At 43.6% G+C, this 21575-nt stretch overlaps 2 protein-coding genes across 4 annotated transcripts in view; both read left to right on the top strand.

Annotated features, from left to right (window-relative positions):
* The first annotated feature begins 10672 nt into the window (after positions 1-10672).
* Positions 10673-15217, top strand: DNAJB1 (DnaJ heat shock protein family (Hsp40) member B1). The gene is given in 11 exon segments (XM_033139674.1): positions 10673-10969; positions 12939-12973; positions 12975-13114; positions 13116-13193; positions 13195-13218; positions 13220-13265; positions 13268-13369; positions 13371-13452; positions 13455-13510; positions 14154-14314; positions 14316-15217. Coding segments are annotated over 11 exon segments (1002 nt in total). The 5' UTR covers positions 10673-10758; the 3' UTR covers positions 14383-15217.
* A 5388-nt stretch (positions 15218-20605) lies between these two features.
* Positions 20606-21575, top strand: part of GIPC1 (GIPC PDZ domain containing family member 1) — a 29395-nt gene continuing 28425 nt past the window's right edge. The window contains exon 1 of one of the 3 annotated variants that reach the window (XM_033139677.1): positions 20606-20657. The gene's annotated coding sequence lies outside the window, so the exon portion shown is untranslated. Of the gene's footprint in view, positions 20658-20775; positions 20945-21575 lie in introns of those variants that run through there. The other 2 variants (XM_033139676.1, XM_033139675.1) reach the window with 2 other exon arrangements.

Raw genomic sequence — 21575 nt, forward strand, 5'->3', positions numbered from 1 at the left:
TTTTCATCAAACATAGACTTACTAAGCCAGATGTAAATAATGACAGATTTGGATTCCTGACACGCAAAAAAACACTTTTTTAAGACCCCTCAGGGAAGAAATTTGCAAAAAAAAAAAAAAAAAAAAGTTTCACCCCCTAAAATGACACTCCCTAACGGATAGGTATGGCTAACAAGTCTGCATATTGCAAGTTTGTACATGCAATGCAGCCTTGGTTTTTAAATTAAATTACTAACCTAGTGAGCTGGACAATCCTTGTGTGCTTTCCCCTGCGTCACTCCCAGCACCACACCCAACTGACTCACTCCTAATAGGTTTTCAGTATTTAAACACTCCACTTTTAATCCTTCCTCTCAGCTCTCCGGCAGTCATCAACTCACGTATGAGGAAACCTGATTCACAAAGAGGCCAAGGGACTCCCCGAAGGTTAGATGGAGAGTAAAGAGCTCAGCACAAGCTTAGCAGTGCAATGACTCGAATTAAGACTCCAGCGCAGACACAACAAAGATTTCACGTTGACACACTTAACCTCCTTCCCTCCTAAAACTAAAGAGAACCCCCAAACCCTGTCCCATTAACTGAACACATTCCTAAAAATTAAATTTAAATCCAAAGCCAGAAGCAAAATCCTATTTAGAACAATCCAGACATCAACTCATGCCAGCAGTGCATGTCAGTACTGTGGGCTGGGAGCTACAGCTTGCCCAGTGCTCCTCCTCACTTCCTTTTTTGCTCCCTAGTTGTGCCATAGCCCTTGTTGGACCAATCCCAGCACCAGCAACCAGGGCTGGATTAACCATTAAAGAAAACAAGCATGTGCTTAGTGTATCAAGGGAAGGGGGGCATCACAGATATTTCCCATTGCTGGATTTTTAACATTAATGGTCACACATTGCTCAGCTGAGTGTTCATTCTCTCAGTTGAAGTATATTTTTAAAATCCCAACAGAACAACTATGCAACAAGGCAGGCCTGATGCCTTATCTCTATTAAGTATTGAAGCTGATGCGTTACGTAAGATTAGTTTTGAGGATCTGATCAAAGACTTTGCAATGAGAAAATGTAGGAGATTCCCCCCCCCAATATAAATACTGTAAAGTGGAAGGACAGTCATGCCTCGGAAGTAAATGCTCCAGTTTTCTAATGTTTTTCAGAAGCCGAACATCTGACATGGCTTCTGCTTGAGTGCAGGAAGCTCCTGTAACCAATCAGAACCCGTGCCCCGGTTGTCAAATATTTTGGAAGCCAAACGGGCTTCTGAAACAGATTGTGTTTGACAACCAAGGTTTGACTGTATTCTTAAAGTCCAAACAATAGCTTTCTAGTGTAATTTTTGTTGAAGGGCAGGTCTGGGGAACCTGCGGTCCTCAAAACGTTGTTGGATTCCAGCTGGCATCAGTTCCAGCAAGCATAGTCCATAGCTGTCAACTTTCCCCCTTTTTTAAGAGAAATTCCCTTATTCCGAATAGGATTCCTTGCAAGAAAAGGAAAAGTTGACATCTATGGCATAGTCAGGGATGTTGGGAGTTGTAATCCAGCAAGAACTTGATGGCCAAATGTTCCCCATCATCCCTGGCACAAGGTTTCCTAATGCAAGATTCCAACAAGGAATTGAGTAGCAAAAGTAACTCCCTTGAAGTTAGGATTGTAGCCACACTTAGTACCAGAACAATGTCCTTTGCCAGCTGTTTGAGCTACTGCTGTGTCAGATCTTCTGTGACATAAATAAAACCAGTCACACTTATAATAGGAGCTGCTTCAGACATACTGTACCTGAAAATCATGGTATTCTGCTAGTTAAGGAGTTTCCACAAGCCTTAAACCCATACACTGCCCCGCCTTTTTCCTGTAAAGAAAGTAGAGGGGGGGAAATCTACTTTAAATTTTAAACTAATCACAGTTCCTTGGTACATTTGAACTCAGGGAACTGTAGTATATTTAAACTACTGGAGAAGAAGCCAGAATCAAGATTGTTTTAGATCGTGGCTTATTCTCAAACCCTACTTAAAAATTTTAAAAAATGGACAAGTCTTTTTCTTCTTCCTCCTACCATATGCTAGTATGTGTGCCATCCTAACCATGGAACTGCAGGAACCAACAGTATTGGCTGAGGGAGACTCAAGGGTGGAGTTAACCACCTGTGGGTTACTAAACTCAGTCTCACCCTCTCGCACCTTGCTGAATGAGCTGGCAGCAGCTCCCTTCCTGTGACACATTTCATAAAGACTGAAATATCCTTCAGAAAGAGGCCAGCTAGTTCTACTTCTGCTAGGTAATATATGAGCACATCAAAGGCTGCTTTAGCAGGCCTCTTATCCATTAACACCCAGTAGCATCCAAACCAACTGTCTCAAAGTAGTAGAGGAAGAGATGAACTTGATTCCAATGGAGTCCAGAGTCCATTGGGACACTTGTCTTGTATTTTGCCCTTGCAAAGTTGATGTTTTTAAACAGAAATAGCCAGGGTGGGTGGGCCCAAGTCAGATCAGGCCCATGGCTTGGGGGGGGGAGCTATACTTCTATAGTCTCCTCTCCACCATGGTCCCAATTGGATTTCCATTCCATGTACACTACTCTGAATGGGAATGAAGCTCCTACTGATGCCAATGGTAGCTTTCAATAAGCATGATGGGCCATTTCAATCGGGAGCACAGCAGAGATGAAGGGTCCTGATTCAGCTCCGTTGCCACCCGCAGCACATTTATCTTTTTTAAGTCAACAACACAAGGAGAAAGAACACGACAAACACCACATGTAGTTTAGCCCTTATCTCTTCTTAATACTAGCTCCTTAGGACAATGTGAACAGGTCATAGCATGGAAATTAGTTACCGGTAGATCCCTGTCATTATTTATCATCATCCCTGTTATGAGTTGTGACTATTGTTACGACCATTTCCTTTAACTCCTGGCTGCTCTCTTAACTTCTCAGAGGACTCAGAGGTTGCAGAATCTCAGAGTCCTAGCAAAACTACTCTATCAGTTGTAGTGAAATCACTGTAATCACAAAATGTCTAGTTTGTTGCCGGATTTCACTGGTTTTTAAAAATAGCCTCCTTTTTTCTAGTCTAGTGATATTTTAAAAGCTTGTATTCCGTGAGCTGAAAGATCAGTTCAATTCTTTGTGCCTATGCCTACTCAGAACCCTTTTTCAAGTAAAATCTATACCCAAGGTTAGGTAATAAACGCTAGTTTTCATTTTTCATTGTTAATGGGAATTATGCAAATACTTTAATGAAAGTCTCAACAACTGATTCAGTGCTTCACTCAGAACAAAGGTTGCATAATTTGAATTGGCTAATGTTACACTGATCACAGGGTCAGAAATGTCACAAGTGAATGAACAGAAGATATGAAATGGAGAGATAAACTACAGTATTTAATTGTTCATCTCAAACCCTCTCCTGCTGCTTTTCTACCCCCACTCTGCAAATGCAAACACCCCCCCCCAAAGTGTTCCATGTTATTCAAAAAGATGATGCAGGGAAAGAAACCATGGAGTGTAATTCAACATTGAGGTTCACTAGGATATAAGGAAACAAAGAAGCTGCCTAGTGCAGCGCTCAGAAAAATAATACACTGTTTTTATAACAATAGGCGTTCCCAGACAACCTGATTATTGAGCATTCATTCTGATTTGTTTGCAGGTTGGCCGGGCAATGTTAGGTCAAAGCAAGTGTTGCTCCACAATTTCCACTGCATTTCCTCATAACTTTCATTATTGCAAGAACTTATAGTGAATTACAATTTTGCAACCTGAATTTGCAGGCATGTGATTAAATCCTACCCCAAAGTAGTGACCATCTGGAAGCACCTACTGCTTAGGGGATCACCACACTCGTTTGTATGCAGTATATTTAGGGGTGCAATAAAAACGAAGTAAAACAGAAATAACTCATTCATTCTTATGCAACAAACCAATTCCAATATTCAGCTGTGAGCTTACGCATTTTATATTTTGGACACCATGTGGTTTCTAACTAACTTATTGCATCAATGCAATGATTTACGCTTGGGCAACAGAACATTTCCCACTCCGCTCCCCTCTCTTCCCCCATGCATGCCACATGCCCTTCCCAAATCTTCTCTGAAGGGTTTGGAAAACCCCAAATAAGATTTGGGAGGGTGTTGGGAGGAGAGCAGGAGAACATTCCATTGCACATCAATCCTTGCTCCAACTGCACTTAGTTGGAGAAGCTTTTTAAGCAATTATGGGTGATATCCAAGAGAACATGGGAAGCAAACCAATGGAAGACTGGACAGACTCCAGAGTTCCCATAATCCAACTTAACATGTGAATCCTTACCTTTAATTGCTTAAAAGTAAAATGATGTATGTTGTGGTCCCTAGCGCTACTCTAAAAACACCTGTCATGTGCTTAATAAGAGAAAGGAGTTGCTCTGTGTTCCTTTTATCAGCCTTCTATCATGCTGAAGACCTTTTAGTTAGAAATTGTTTTTCCTTATACTGGCAGCAGCCAGAGTTGGTGACATAAACAGGGTACTTTTATGGTTGCCATGCCAAATAATGGCCAGTAAACCAAGCCAACCTACCACAACTATTATCTCTAAGCAATCCTAAACACTGGCAGTTTCCATTTAGCACACAAACGTGTACCTTCTGGATCCTACAGAGCAGTCATATTCCTCCTGAATGGACATCAAAATCATTTGCAAAGCTATTTTATGTCTAAATTTTATCTAATGAAATGCCGTAGAAATCTTAAGTGATGATGATTAGTCAAACTGTTTATACACTTGATTATCTTATCTTCTCTAGGTTCAAGTACCTGGGTTTAGAGTTAGCACATATTTCTTGAGGTGTCCATTCAAAGTGCCTTATGGAAACTCACAGGACTTCCTTGTTCTTTCTTCCTAACAATCAGTATTTAGTAATATACTGCCTCTGAACATGGAGGTCTGATTTAGCTATTATGTCTAAGCCCTGTGCTTAGAGATGTGAAGGCCCAGGGGGTCGGGAATGAAAAATTGTGTGTATGGTTGTTTTTATTGAATTCCGCCCCTCCCCCAGAACTTCAGATGTTGAGGGAGTCTCTGCAAATACAAGAGGCTCCCCACTTTATAAGTTAGTGCTCCCACTCAAGGAGGGGATCCAGAATGGCAATCGGGGGGGGGGTGTTCATTTTCACAGATCTCCTTGCGTGTTAACACTGTTGAAACACACCTGAAGTGGCTTCTGTGTTTAATCATTCTAGCTTTAATAACATTATCAACACTTTACCAAGACTACTGGATTTGTGACAACATGTCTCCCCTTATAATTCCTTTTTAAACAATAGGGAGTGTGCAAGTTTAAAAAAAAAAGAGGAAGAGAAAAAGATGGTGTGTACAGGGCAGCACATAACATCCAAAAAAGTATTAAAACATTATCAGCATCTGCAAGCATTAGCATATTCTAAGCAGATAATAAATGTTATCAGTGTAGTAAAGGTGTTAGCCTTTCTGTTGGTCTTAGACTGTAAGCCCACAGCCCACTTTGAAATATTGAAGGGGAGAACAGCAGATAAAATCTGCACTTTGATATTCTAAAATAATGAAATGATTAATATTTGATGTTTATATGATCTTACTCATTAACTACATATATACATTGTACAGGAGGCAGGACAACAGGGAAGCCTGGGAACAATCTAAGGTGATGATAAACAAGCATGATGTCAACCATACTCTGGGACCTCCTTGATGGGAAAAAGTAGAACTTAACACTTCCTACATCTTGTGGTCATGCCACCAAGGATGTATTTGGAGGAGGTTTAAGAGGAGACTCTGCTTTTTAAAACCCCATGGAGGTTCCCCACCCTGCTTTTGACAGATGTTCTTATCATTAAATTGAGTACTAAATGAGTTGTATATCTTGCATAACCTCCCATGCTTCAGGCGGGTTGTGAAGTGCGCTTGCAAATTCATCTGATTTTGTTCTGTGCCTGATTACGAAGATGGTTATGAACACAAATTTTTAAACAGTTGAAAAGCAGTTCCTAAGAAAATGGAGGAACACTTTTTTGATTCACACTCACACAGAAAAGAATGTTTTCTCCAAAATTCTGAGTTTTTCAGTACTGAAATTTTGATCACCCACTTCTTCTAGAGACACGTAGGTAGCCGTGTTGGTCTGCCATAGTCAAAACAAAATAAAAATTAAAAAAATTCCTTCCAGTAGCACCTTAGAGACCATGCGGATGATAACCGGCTCTACCTCTCTTTCAAATAAGAATCAGTGAAGGTCCTGTGTGAGTGCCTGGAGGCGGTTGGAGGATGGATGGCAGCTAACAGATTGAGGTTAAATCCTGACAAGACAGAAGTACTGTTTTGGGGGGACAGGGGGTGGGTGGGTGTGGGGAACTCCCTGGTCCTGAATGGGGTAACTGTGCCCCTGAAGGACCAGGTGCGCAGCCTGGGAGTCATTTTGGACTCACAGCTGTCCATGGAGGCGCAGGTTCATTCTGTGTCCAGGGCAGCTGTCTACCAGCTCCATCTGGTACGCAGGCTGAGACCCTACCTGCCCGCAGACTGTCTCGCCAGAGTGGTACATGCTCTAGTTATCTCCCGCTTGGACTACTGCAATGCGCTGTACATGGGGCTACCTTTGAAGGTGACCCGGAAACTGCAATTAATCCAGAATGCGGCAGCTAGACTGGTGACTGGGAGTGGCCCCGGGACCACATAACACATGAGAGATCTACATTGGCTCCCAGTACGTTTCCGAGCACAATTCAAAGTGCTGGTGCTGACCTTTAAAGCCCTAAACGGCCTCGGTCCTGTATACCTGAAGGAGCGTCTCCACCCCCATCATTCAGCCCGGACACTGAGATCCAGCGCCGAGGGCCTTCTGTTGGTTCCCTCACTGCGAGAAGCAAAGCTACAGGGAACCAGGCAGAGGGCCTTCTCGGTAGTGGCGCCCGCCCTGTGGAACGCCCTCCCATCAGAGTCAAGGGAATAAACAACTACCTGACATTCAGAAAATACCTGAAGGCAGCCCTGTTTAGGGAAGTTTTTAAACTGTGATATTTTAAATGTATTTTAATATTGATGGAAAGAGTGGCTGGGGAGACCCAGCCAGATGGGTGGGGTACAAATAATAAATTGTTGTGTTGTTGTTGTTGTTCTTGGTATGAGGTTTCATGTGCTTCTGAAGAAGTGTGCATGCACATGAAAGCTCATACCAAGAACAAACTTACTTGGTCTCTAAGGTGCTACTGGAAGGAATTTATTATTATTATTATTATTTCTTCTAGAGAGAATGCTTATCTGGAAGCAGAACATCCCAGAGGTAACATATGCTAATGCTTTCTTATCAGGCTTATGAGGGCTGTTACTCTCCAGTTAGAAGTTATTTCAATTTGCATTTATCTAACAACCACAAACCTGCAATTATCTCCTGAATTTCACATTGTAGGGAATTGCTAACACAACACTTTAAAATTACTGCATGCCTAACATAATGACCTACTGTCTGGTCTTTGTTGTAACTACCTTAATTCAGAATGAAGTCAGGGCGTGGGCCTGCATAAGAGTTCAAAGGGTTTCAGGAGCCGGCAAGTTCAAGACTAAGGTGCAATCCTATGCACTTACCTGGTAGTACCGGTAAGCCCCACTGAATATAGTGAGATTGACTTCTGAGGCAACACACAGGGGAGCAGTATTGTGGATTACATACCAGCTTCCTCTATTTTATGAACAAAAGTTATTCACTGAACCATAGAATGAAGAGCAGAAGCTGATAATCTGCCTCTTAAATTGATCATGCCTTTCCCTATCTACAAGTCTACTATATTTTGCTCTGGTCAGACCTCACCTGGAATACTGTGTCCAGTTCTGGGCACCACAGTTCAAGAAGGATACTGACAAGCTGGAACGTGTCCAAAAGAGGGCAACCAAAATGGTCAAAGGCCTGGAAACAATGCCTTATGAGGAACGGGTATGTTTAGCCTGGAGAAGAGAAGGTTAAGGGGTGATATGATAGCCATGTTCAAATATATACCGGTAAAAGGATGTCATATAGAGGAGGGTGAAAGGTTGTTTTCTGCTGCTCCAGAGAAGCGGACACGGGGCAATGGATTCAAACTACAAGAAAGAAGATTCCACCTAAACATTAGGAAGAACTTCCTGACAGTGAGAGCTGTTCGGCAGTGGAATTTGCTACCAAGGAGTGTGGTGAGTCTCCTTCTTTGGAGGTCTTTAAGCAGAGGCTTGACAGCCATCTGATGTGTTTCCTGCTTGGCAGGGGGTTGGACTGGAGGGCCCTTGTGGTCTCTTCCAACTCTATAATTCTATGATTCTGATTCTATAAGTCCAAATGGTATCAGTGTGCCATAGAATGCGCAGTGGTAGGAGAAAATGGATCTTATACATCTTTTAGAACAGAACAGGAAATCTTTTTAGAAGTTAACACTCACAATTCTGAAACTTATAACTGGGATTTTTTTAAAGACTAATGCACCATAGACTGAAGATTTGTTCTTTATAATCTAACAATAAAGAAAACTGTTCATGGGCCATCCAGTTATGTGTTCACAGCCTTTGTAGACCTAACTAATGCTTTTGATTCCATAAATAAGCTTCAACTTAGTATGCCTATTGATTGTTGTGGGTACTTCAAAGGTTCCACCAAAGAAAGCATTACATATCCCAACAAGTCAAAGTTACATTTTGGTCCCTTTATATTTGCTTATCAACAACATAATACAAGAGGTGCAATCTCCTGCCTTTTTCCTCTTGTTCAGATTCTGATACATACTAATGATTTAGATCTGTTGTCTGTTCACTGAACTGGTTTGAGGTCAATGCTAGTCAATTTCAACTCCTTTTGCAATAAGTAACACCACAGCACTATTTTAAAATGTGGTTTTTTGGGGGGGGGAATTCTAGGGAACGTAAGTGGACAATGGATACTGCTCCGCAAATAGCAGGAGATCCCTTTAAATGAAAAAATTCGTTGGAAACCCCATTTTGAAACTTTTACAACAAGCTATTTTTACAGTAGGGGATGAATTGGTGTAGCCTGCCCTTAATAATATTGAAAGGAAAGCAGTTTCCCTGAACTCTGGAGCAAGAGTAATACAACTCTGCTGGAATTACGCTGGAACAGGTTTTTAGAGAAGCTCTTAGCATTTCCTCAGGTACCTCAACAGCCCTACTGGCAGAAGAGACAGACATACGGTACCCTCTAATGAATCAAGGTTTAGTAGGAGTGTAATAATCTGGTATTGTTGTTGTTGTTGTTCAGTCGTGTCCGACTCTTCGTGACCCCATGGACCAGAGCACACCAGGCACACCTATCCTTCACTGCCTCTCGCAGTTTGGCCAAAGTCATGTTAGTAGCTTCGAGAACACTGTCCAACCATCTCATCCTCTGTCGTCCCCTTCTCCTTGTCTCCTTGTCAGGGTCTTTTCTAGGGAGTCTTCTCTTCTCATGAGGTGGCCAAAGTACTGGAGCCTCAACTTCAGGATCTGTCCTTCTAGTGAGCACTCAGGGCCGATTTCTTTAAGAATGGATAGGTTTGATGTTCTTGCAGTCCATGGGACTCTCAAGAGTCTCCTCCAGCACCATAATTCAAAAGCATCAATTCTTCGGCGATCAGCCTTCTTTATGGTCCGGCTCTCACTTCCGTACATTACTACTGGGAAAACCATAGCTTTAACTATACGGACCTTTGTCGGCAAGGTGATGTCTTTGCTTTTTAAGATGCTGTCTGGTATTAATGCAGCCTAAAAAACCACTAATTAAAAAAACGTTCGTATGAAACAGAAGAGACAAGGGAGTCGGGCACACATCCATCAGGGTAGAAGGAAGCAATATTCAGTTCTCATAGAATACAACAGCTGACCAGTGGTGTCCATTCTGGACTATGTGAGCAGATTACAAACTTCCACACATTAACAGACGGGAAGCCGCACAAGTTGCCTGCCCTGGAGTCTTTTAAAAAAGGCTAGAAAAATCTGTGAAATGGGAAGACGAACATTGCTGCCCCAGACACCTTAAGAAAGGGATCTGCAGGGCTGCATGTCCTAAACGGACCTTCACTTCAGTATCTAGGTGTGTTTAGATTACAGCCGCCCTCATTCCTGACCAATGGCCCCACGGTGACCGAGGGACGCATAATCCTGGCGTCCGACAATATGTTAAGGCCCACAGGTTCCCTCTCGCTCAATTAGTTATATGAGGGCCCTCTGCGGATTGGCTGGTTTAGATAACAACAAAACAGGGGCGTGGCTTGTGGGCGGAGTTTCTACTGGCAGGTGATGGCGCACCAGCGAGGGCGGGCCCTCGCCAGGATCGTTTTCATTGGACATCCTGTAGCTTCTCATCCCGATGCGGGAAACGCGTATCCCACAGCTTCGCCTGATTCGCCCGCGCCCGGCGAGCGGCCGCCGCCGCATCCAGAACACTGGAGAATGAGAGCCGTTGGTGTTGCAGAGAATGCTCTTCACCTCCGCAATTAAGGCCGGGAGCCGGGAGGGGGGTGAGATCTCAGCAACCGTTACTTTCCCCACCATGTGTGACGCAACCCCGTTGCCATTGGTGAAGCGTAAGGGGCTGTAGGCCGCGATTGGCGAGGGCAGAAGGGGTGGGCGGGTTTGGGGCGGAGAACGTTGTGGTAAGCTCTGGAAGATTCCTCCGCCCGCCATATAAATAGGGAGGGGGAAGCGGCTGCTGCCGAGCTATAGCCTGCGCAGCCGAGTGAGGAGAGGACTAATTGAGTAAGTGGCTGAGAGAGCGAGGGCATTCGGTGACTGGCGATGGGGAAGGACTATTACCGGATCTTGGGCCTGACCCGCGGGGCGAGTGAGGACGACATTAAGAAGGCGTATCGCAAGCAGGCGCTGCGCTATCACCCGGACAAGAACAAGGACCCGGGAGCCGAGGAGCGGTTCAAAGAGATCGCCGAGGCGTACGACGTGCTGAGCGACCCGAAGAAGCGCGAGATCTTCGACAAGTTCGGCGAGGAGGGTGCGTGCTTGGGGGAGCCGTGGAGGGAGAGGGTGCTTGGGAGGAAAGGGTAGAAGCGGGGCTCTCGGGACCGGAGCGAAATCTGCCCCCCCCCTGCACGTTCGCACGGCTCCGAAGTCCCGCAGTGAGATCGCAGCAGTTTGCTCTAGACCGGGGTTTCCGAGTGTCTTATGTATTGTATATACCGCCTCTTATCTGTTGTCTATTATTTTTATATGCGGGAAGAGAATGGGCGAGGAGGTGGAGGGGATCTGCTTGTATGTAAAGGACGAGATGCAAAATAAGCCCCGCTTTTTGAGGTGTCGTGGAGTCAGGATTAACGCAAACTGACAGTTTTTCATGTGTTGGAGCAAATGGAAAGTTGAAGTTGAAACAGTGTGGTATATAGTTTATACGGCATACAAAAAGCACAGGGTGGTCGAGCCAGAGTCCTCGAATGGGACCAGATAATTAGGATTATTTTTTTTTGCACTTACGTAAGCTAAGCGTTTTTTCCTCTCGCAGAAGTTGCTTTGACACGGAGAGTACAGTCAAATAGTGTCATTCCCCCCACCCACCCGGTCGTAACTTTCCTCCTCTCTCCCTCCTGCCCCACCCTTGAGCGATAACATCTTCTAAAAATCTCTGCTTTATAACTGATGATCAACTCTGCCATTTAGCGCTTAGGAAGTATTTCCCTTTGGAGTGGCTTTGGAAAGACTGTTCAGCAACTAATACTAGAACTGGTTTTCCAAGATAGGTGAAGGGAGGGAAAAGTAGTGACAAGAAGAACAAGTTATTTTACTGTCGTTGGAAACTAGCCAGATGAGTTGCCATCTTTGAATTGTTCATATATATTAAGGTCACTCCTTAAAATCCACCATTACCTTTCAGGTTCTTCTGTTTGAGAAACCTACTTTGAAATAAAGTTGAAATCATTTAGACAGGGAAGAAAGTGAAAAAATAACTTGATGTAGGCTTTATCTTGATTGCTTTTTTGAGGGTTTGTCAGTTTTTCAATAATAAACTTGTTCGAGTACATGCTTTCCAGCAACTTAGTATGCTTTGTTTGAATTGTTTAATTTTTTAAGAAGGAACTAAACATAATACTGTTACTTTTGTGATATTAAGGCATGTAGCACATAGGACTGAAGTATTTAAATATAGTTACAAATATATTAGGTTTGTGTAATTTTTCTGGTGTTCTGTTGCCTGCATTCATAGTAAAATGCGTAGCATTTTCCTGTAACATTGTTGGTAACATGTATTGACTGGATAAATTGGCTGCATGACAGGCTGTCTAAGATAGGTGGAGCCTTTGCTACAAAAAGTATTCTAGTACTTGCTAGAAGATTCTAGCATACTCTTCATGCTAACCTGTTCTTTACAATGATAGTTTTGATTTGTAGGTCTGTTCTCAATAATATTTTTTAATGTCATGTTAAAGGCCTATTTGTTTATACAGGCTAAGGTGAAATGCATTCTAAATGGTGCTGTGTTTGTGTAGCAGCATGGATTCAGTTATTGATAATCTCTACAAAATGTTTAGGTTAGCCAATGTAGGGCCTTCCAGGTATTGTTGGATTGCAGTACACATCAGCCCCAACCAGCATGACCAACGTTGAGAGGTGATGGGGTAATGGGAGTTACAATATGGTGGAGGACACGGCGTTAGCTACTCCTGAATGGTAGGGTTCTCAACACACTGCACTTGAGAAAATTGAGAGAAAGAAGGCTGCTACAGTTCTGATAAAATCTTTCCTTGGCATTTCTTTGCTAGCACGTGCTTGGCCTTTTGATACAGGACTTCCTAGAAGTATTTGATTAAATTCCAGTGGTGTTCTCAGAGTTAGTAAATTTTAATATCACAGTAAAAGCTACACTGAGGAAGAAGTTTTGAAGATTAGGAGTCCTAATATAAATCATGACAGAGCATAGGTCAGTAATTGCTGAAAAGAGATTAATCTGTGTGTCCTTGTATGTATTTCAGGACTAAAGGGAGGTGGTCCCAGCAGCAGTGGTGGAGGAGGTCCCAAATGGCACTTCATTCACTTACACCTTTCATGGAGATCCTCATGCCATGTTTGCAGAATTCTTTGGTGGGAGGAATCCTTTTGATACCTTTTTTGTCCAGAGGAATGGCGATGAAGACATGGATGTTGATGACCCCTTCACAAAGCTTTCAGAACTTTGGTAACATTGGGTTTTCCCGTGCTCGTGGGGGCCCTGAACATATACGCAAGAAACAAGAACCCACCCATCACTCATGAGTGAGAGTATCCTGGAGGAGATTTACTCTGGATGCACCAAGAAAATGAAAAATTTCTCATAAACGTCCTCAGTCCAGATGGGAAAAGCACACGCAATGAAGATAAGATTCTAACGATTGAAGTCAAACGTGGCTGGAAAGAAGGAACAAAGGATTACATTCCCCAAAGAAGGAGACCAGACACCAAACAACATTCCAGCTGATATTGTATGTGTTTTAAAAGACAAGCCACATAACATTTTAGAAGAGATGGGTCTGATATTGTATATCCAGCCAAAATCAGCCTCCGTGAGGTAAGTGGAAATTCCTGACTTGTTGCTGATTAATGAAGTGGGGAACAAAGGGTTGGATTCACCTAACATGCCCTGTCAGCAGAAGTTCTATGCAGGGATTTCTATTTGTACAGTGGGGCTTGCCTCTGAAATTGGCTCGGGGGGCATTTAGAGAACCCCAGAGCTTTGTGGGGAGGAAGTGGGGGGGGTGTCATTCCACAGACAAGCTGTAATTCTTGCACAGATGGATTGTTCTGATAGCACAACATGAAATCCATCTGAAGTTTCTAAATTACAGATTTTGAAATGAGTAAAAATTGAGAATGTTCCAATCTATTTCCTACACATGATTATAGTATGCAGTTATATTGTGGGCAAGCTATTAAGAGTATACTTCATCGGAGCCTCATGGGGAGCGCACTGAGGAAGCAGATCATGATATGGTAGCAGGCAGCATGATTTCAGGCACAGTGAAATGTTATGGGATGCTGACTGTATATGTAGCTTCAATGTTTAGCTCAAGAGTCGTCAGCATTTCCTCCTGTCTTTGTGAACTCTAGTCAGTTGTCATAGGCCCACTAAAAATACTTGGTTCAATGGGAATTACAAGAAGGAACTATTTACAGAAAAAGGTATTAACTCTCTGGCTTGTTTTTGTGTTTAGGCTCTATGTGGCTGCACTGTGAACACACCAACACTAGATGGTAGGAACATACCAATGGTATTCAAGGACATCATTAAACCTGGAATGAAGCGAAGAATTCCTGGAGAAGGTCTTCCATTCCCCAAGAATCCAAGCCAACGAGGGGATCTTATTATTGAGTTTGATAAGATTCCCAGACAGAATTCCACAGTCTTCAAAAAGTGTCCTAGAACAAATCTTGCCAATATAATAAGACAGGCAGAACTGGACTGCTGTGCCTCCAAAGCAGAGGAACTGGAACTGGAATCAGGATTTCAGAGTCGTTTTTGGCAGTGGGTAGGAAGTTAACTTCATGTTGCTAAAAGATTTCTGGGAAATCCATTCTTGCAAGATGAAAATTGCACTTCTCAGTGACTTTTGGCCCAGGTTGTCATTGCTCAAAACATTTATAGCAATGCTCAGTTACCCAAGAGAAGGAATTGGCAGAATATCTTTTAATTGAACGTGGACGACGACAAACAATCATAATTCATGCCTTCACTTAGTTGGCTAACCCTACTTGGAGCATGTCACATAGGTCCTCCCATTGGAAGGAGATTACAATCTAAACTGGACTTCAGAAGTAAACACCTCCAATCTCTTGTTTTGCTGTACTGTGTCTTATTGCATTCTGCACTATCTCATTCCCAGGAGTTACCTTTAATGTTCAGTTTTCTAACTTGCTTGTTGCATCATAAGGGTGCCCTCACTAAGCCATTCTAAAATGGTGCCATGTGTTGAAGCCCCTGGAAGGGAAGGCATCCTGAAACATGGTCATAAATTGCCCTTTTCCAGAAGGTAAATTGGTGGAGTATGGCTTCCCCTGTTAAGCAAGCAGGATGCTGCCTTATAACTTCTGGAAAGCGTGTAAGAAGTTTACAGGTTTTTCAGTGAAATCTTTGACTTCTTGCCATACATTGTTTATATGTCAGACTTGATCCTGGTTGATTGATTGGACTGGCAGAAAAGATGTAAAATGTTCAGTTGAAGACATTCTTTAATAAACAAGTATTTCAATAGGTGAATAACTATTGAAACTGAAAAGAGTAAAGCATTAGTCATTTTTCTTAAAGGTATTGTTTTAGTGAAGGAACATGTATAGCCTCCTGTAAACATTTAAAAAAAAAATTATAACTAGTGTAAACAAACCTAGATGTGAGTGTTTATTGGTTCATGGTCATGAAGTAAGAAACTTGTCATACTAAGCTTCTTTCTTCAATGTTCTGGGTTTGAAAAATACCAAATTAACATTAAATAGCTTAGTTTACCGGCTTAAAATGAAAATGGAATGCATTCCAATATATGAAGAAATGCTCTTTAGCTACAGCACAAATCCACAGCTTCTGCTGGAATCCTTGTCACTAAATTATCTGAACAGGCATTCCACTGTGCTATCTGATCCTAAAGAGGGATTAATGGAAGGAAAATAACTGATTACTGCAGGCAAAGCTACCCATTTCTTCTAGAAATGCAACCTGTTTAATTTCCTCAACAAGATTGCTTCTTCATTCCTCTGCGTGATCACTACTAGTCTAATGAATAGCAATTGTAAACCAAAGGCCTCTGTGCCTTGCCATATGGTCTTTACATGTTCACTAAAAAAATCTGTTACATCAGAAGTTCTGTACAGTACCCACCATGTGTCCTGATAGACATGGATTCCAAATAATGGGTCATATACTTTATCTCAAACTAAAATTATCTGTCTCTTGTACATAATGTGTATGTGCCAAAAATAGCTTGCGAGCACCTTGTTTCTTAATAGGCAAATATAAACGTTTCTACAGGAAAAAGCTAGAGAGTTCATTTTCAGGTGGTGGGTTGGGATCTTAGACATGCACCAGCAGCACTTCCATCATATGAGTATAAGATAAAAAGGGGGGCAGGTTTGAAAAGATTTAAGATTACTGGGCATATTATTTTAGTTTGGGTCTCCAGGGAACTGAAATTGGAGGAAACAAGCCAATTACAGAGCTATGTGTGGGAGTGTTCTCCAAGTGATGGGATTTTTTTCCTTTGGTGCCTGAGCTATATAACTATATTTATACCCTGCATTTTCCCCTGATGGGGCTCAAGGCAGCTTAGAGATAAAAACAATCGCTTAAAAACATAGAAAGAATTAAAAAACATTAATAGACATAAAACTATATACATATATAAAAATGGCTTAAAACATACAAATTAAAAACAGCACTGCACCAGTCCTTTTTTAAAAAAGTCAATTCCCAAAAGCCTGTTGGAACAAGACCTTCACCTGATGGCAAAGAACAAGAAGAAGCCAGTCTAGCTTCTCCAGGGAAGATAATACCTGGCATCATTTAGCTGCATCAAATGCAACACTTTTGAATATTCTATCAGTGCTCGAGAACTGCCACATTGGCTACAGCATCCTTTGATTCACATCAGAAAGGTGGGAACAAATATTTTTTATGATTTCTTTGTTTTGTTGCTCACGTAATACGGTTCAAGCAACAGCTTCATGTAACTCGTGTGAATGTGACAACTGATTGCATAGAATCGGTTTTCATTGTTGGAAGCGGTACGGGATGCACCCCTAACTGCTGCAGGTAGCAAACTGGAATTCAGGCTACACTACAGATTCTGCAGTTAATTAGACCTTTGTGAAACATCTATTCTTCAATTTGGCATAGGTAAGCTAAGGATATTGATCAGGCAGGGCCTGTCTCAACCTCTTCTGCGTTGGAGCTGCTTCAACTGTCCATTTGAAAAGAACCCATGTGTAGCAAATGGCTTGCAACCTGTGTGTTTATTACACAGGATGATTGTGTACATGTCTATCTCAATGGTTAAGCAGACGTTCACTATAGCTTCCTATGCATATATCCTAATGCAGGAGCAGTGAGTGTAACATATGTGCAATCATGAACTATACAGTTCATGATATTTCCAACACAAGTAGTTTGTAGGATTTTTGTCATGATGTCGCTGTCCAAAGACAGGCATCTTACACAGTTGTAATGTGCTTAAGTACAAGGGAAAAAATAACTTCAGATTTTTAAAGTATTGGTTTCCATGATTTTGAGATAGCTGGGTTTTGGAATCTAGGTTAACTTTATTACTAGGCAGACAAAATTAGTGAGGTATGAGGACCCAAGAAGCAAAATATGACGGATGAAAATGGATGACCTAAGCTTGGATCTTCCTTTATGGTAAATACGAGCAGAAAGCTGAGTAAAAAATTTTTTATTGTAAAATACATGTGTCATCTAAGGAGGTATATCTGTATTCTGGTTAAGACACAATATTGGTACTATATGCATCTAGTCCAATAGGATTCCTGCAAGAAGTTCAACAAGAAGATGAATATGCTGTTCAACACAATTTTAAGGTATCTGCTGCTGCCTTCATTTTGATGTTTTTTCCGTCTTCCTCTCCATACCATGGATATATTGGCAACAACTCTACCCTAATACACAACTGTTTATGGCCCTGCTTCCTATATTATGTCAATTCACACAGATTTTTTTTTTCTAGTGACGATTTAGGCTACAGGGAGTAAAGGCTAAGAGCAAAAGCCCTGAAAGCAAACCCTCTAAAGTATTGACTGCCAACTCGTATTTGCTATTGCACCGGCCTCATCCAAATAAGAATTCTTACCGTAAACTGTGCTTAAATTTTAAGGTTTTCTTCTGCATTCTAAGAGATCTCTTCATTTGCTTATACTGCAGTGGTGTCCAAACTTTTTTCAAAGAGGGCCAGATTTGATGAAGTGAAAGGCCGTGAGGGCCGACCAAAGTTGTTGTCCTTTTTTTAGGATTGAAGGTTTTTTTTTTATTTTATTTTACCCCAGGAAATAAACTGCCACAGGGGCCAGATTGAAGCGACCGGTGGGCCAGATTAGGCCCCTGAAATGGACTTTGGACAGTATTTAGCTCCCTGTTCCCAAAAGGAGCCTAGTCTATGTGTGCAGCAAGAAGGGGGGGGGGTAGATAAGTAGGTGCTGGATCACATTTCTGAATTCTTTCCTATGTGAAGAATTCTCAGTTCTCTACAAGTTGAAAACTAGCATAACAGAGAGCAACAAGCTGTGCTAGTTGTTAACTTGCTGAATATTTTACATGGGGGCAGGAAGCACATTCCAAAATGTGATCTGACAGCTGAAGCGATACAGTCTGCTGCCTGTGTGAGCCATATGAGCTTGAGCCAAGCAAATTCCAAGAGATTAATTTTAGGAAGCTCAACCAGATAGCAGCCAAGAAGAGTGACGGGGGCTTGATGCTACACATGCAGAATATGGAGGTAAAGTGAATTCTTACCAAAACAAATAAAATAAAAAATTCATTTCAGTAGCACCTTAGAGACCAACTAAGTTCGTTCTTGGTATGAGCTTTCGTGTGCATGCACACTTCTTCAAATACATGCAAACGAAAGCTCATACCAAGAACAAACTTAGTTGGTCTCTAAGGTGCTACTGGAAGGAATTTTTTATTTTATTTGACTATGGCAGACCAACACTGCTACCTACCTGTAACTGAATTTTTACCAGTTCAGATGTTAGGTCATGAATCACATTTTTTTTCTACCTGAAGAAAAGCAGTACAGTACAAGCAGAGCACAGGCTTGAGTTGAGCTTCTTTCCCTGGTATGTTAATTCTTAGTGCCTAGCTTATACGTGGCTCTCCAGATGTTGGTGTCCCACTCCATTGGTCCCAAACAGCACAGCCAAATGGGAGTGACGACGGGAGCTGCAGTCCAATACTATCTGCAGGGCCACAAGTTCTCCATTCCTGGCCTAGGCTGTTAATAAGCTGTGGTATATAGCCAGGGCTGGGCCTGTCCATGCAGGGTTCTGGGTTTTAGAAAGATGTTATTTGAACCTGGAAGTTGCATCTGCACAACCCCAGAAAGTGAGGCTTCAGTGGGAGTGGACAGTGCATGAAGCATGTGCAGGTTGGCAAAACGGGACAGGCCACACCTGGGTATGTCACAGAATAATGGCTAGGTAGCTCACAGCCAAACCTATCTGGTACAAATGTTAGGAGTCTACAGGAGTGGAGAAGATAACTATGGGTGCCATCTTCGGAGGCGGAGCAGGATAATCAGGGCTAGTCCAATACTTTTTTCTACGTGAAATTAACCAGCAAATCCCTCCCTTAATTTCAAGGTGCACAGCATCACTGAACATGCACAGAACTGAGATTAAATCAACACACACACCCCAGCAGTATGTAGGCGAAACATTATCAACACTACTATGCCGACTGTCTTCTCATATAACCAAAGATAGCCCCACCCTGCAAATTCAAAGTACTATGGCAGAGGCCAGGGCTGGCCAAAGGCATTTTGATGCCTGAGATTAACCACAAAATGGTGTGTCCCTGCTAGGGAAGATGGGGAGAGTGAAGATATATGCAGTATCAGGAACAAAGGCGAGAGGAGACCAGCAGTGCCTCCTATTCACAGAGAGGTGGATCCTGCCACCCAAGGCAGTTGCCTCACCTTGACTTGTGGGTGGGCTAGCCCTGGAAGAGCCACAGCTGTATATTATATGCAGTGCCTTTTTCTAAAAAAATGTTTAGGGTACTCTCATTTTCCTACTCTTATTGAAATACTGCCCCTCAATGAGGTCAAACTTAGATTCATTATTATATGACCTATGCGTGTGCGTGTGCTTTGCTGAGCTTCCCTGCTGCCTCGCTTTGCCTAAAGGTAGCGCTTGCCCTCAGGATACTTACTCAAAAGCAAGCATCATTATGTTCACAATGGGCCTACTTCTAGGCAAGCAGTCGCCCCAATTTTAATTCTGTCACACCCAATTGATTTCAATGGCATTTTAATCCAGATTTCGAAATCACCGAGAATTGGGAGATTCTCTTCGACGCAGTGAAGGGGAAAAAAGGGTGTGGGTGTGATGTGCGTCGTGGTGAGCGGATGTTGACACCCAGTTTCTGAAAGTGGGCAAGGCGCCCTCCCTCGGTCACTCTACGGCAGGGTAGAGTGTGACATGTGGGTCCTCCCCCCCCCCAGCCTTGGACGCCACCGCTGCCCTCCAAGAACCGCCTCTCCTACGGCCTAAAGTGGAGGGAGAGGCTTTTGCGGGACGAGGAGCGGGGCTGGTTTCGCGTGAGGGGCGAGGCCGAAGTGGTGGACTTGGGTCCGTCCCCTAACCTAGAGAAAAGGCGTGTTCGGAATAGCGTGCCTGCCTTCCCACACCGGCGCTCGGCAGCTAAGCGCCAGGCATCAACAAGCCTCCCCCCCTCCACCCAGGACAACTAATTCGCCTCCGGCTCAGGCCGCGCCCGGCCTCCCGCCTTCCTATTGGTTCCAAGCGCGCTGTAGTGACAGAATTGACCACTAGAAGGCAATGAGAACACGGACGCGAGCCGAACGCAATTTTCCGGGTGGGGGGGGGGAAGGAGGAGAGGGCGCTTAGGCAGGTTAAGGGCCGCGGGCAGTTGTAAGAGGCGATATCCCTAAAGCCCTCCTAGGTGGTTACTATCCACCTCTCCCCCCACTTCGAGGATGGTATGTTCCATCCGCTCTGCGTTTCTGCTTGGCAACCCCCATCCCACCCATCTCGAAGCTGGGGGTGGCAGCGGCGGGGGCGGTTATGTGGAACTTGATACGAAGGACCCGGAATGTTCTCCTTGCTTTGGGAGGGCAACCTGTGATTAGCCAAGGAAGGAGGCGAAGCGCGCTCCAATTGGCTAGTAGGCGCGGCTTATGAGTCCCGCCTCCTGCTGAGGGACAGGCCTGGCTGCGCGGGGTTGTAGTTTGGCTGAGGGACGGGCCCGGCGAGGAAAGGGACGCTGGTAAGGAGGAGGTGAAGGGAATGGACGTGCCTTGCCTAAGGAGAGGGGCTCCGGGGGGAGGAGTGTAGGCTGCGCTGCGAGGGAAGGGAGCTCGGGGGGGGGGGAAATGGGGGTGGCTCCTAAGAGGAAGCGAGATTCAGGGGTGAGGGGGAACCCAGGAGTCCTGGCACCCAGCGCTCTTCCCCCAACCCCCACCCGGCGGGAGGGAGCTTCCTGCCCGTTTGCAGATGCAAAAAGCCCCGCCGGGGTTGCCTGGATACAAAACACGTAGGGAAAGTAGTGCCGTTGCCCCTGAGATAGCCTGCTCTTGAGGGTAGTTGCCAGCTGGAGCGGCAGCCCGGACTCCTGGGTTCTCTGAATGGAGCCCCTGGGTGTGTTGTGACTTGAATTTCAGGGTTGTTTTTTTCTGCACATGCTGAGAGTTTCTCTTCCCTCACCCTCTGCTCCCCCTTCCATTAGTAAAAGGGGGTAGGCGATTAAATAAACGTCCATGTACGTCCGTTTTGAACTATCCTGCTACGTTCAGAGAATATAAAATAAGGTGGTTTAAAGACCCACCTGTTTCAAAGTGTGCCGAGTTCCATGGTTCCTGCTGTTCCTGATGCCAAGTGGGCTCAGGAGAGTGTGTGGG

Source organism: Lacerta agilis, chromosome 2 (genome assembly GCF_009819535.1).
Source record: "Lacerta agilis isolate rLacAgi1 chromosome 2, rLacAgi1.pri, whole genome shotgun sequence".
In the NCBI taxonomy this organism is placed as follows: Eukaryota; Metazoa; Chordata; class Lepidosauria; order Squamata; family Lacertidae; genus Lacerta; species Lacerta agilis.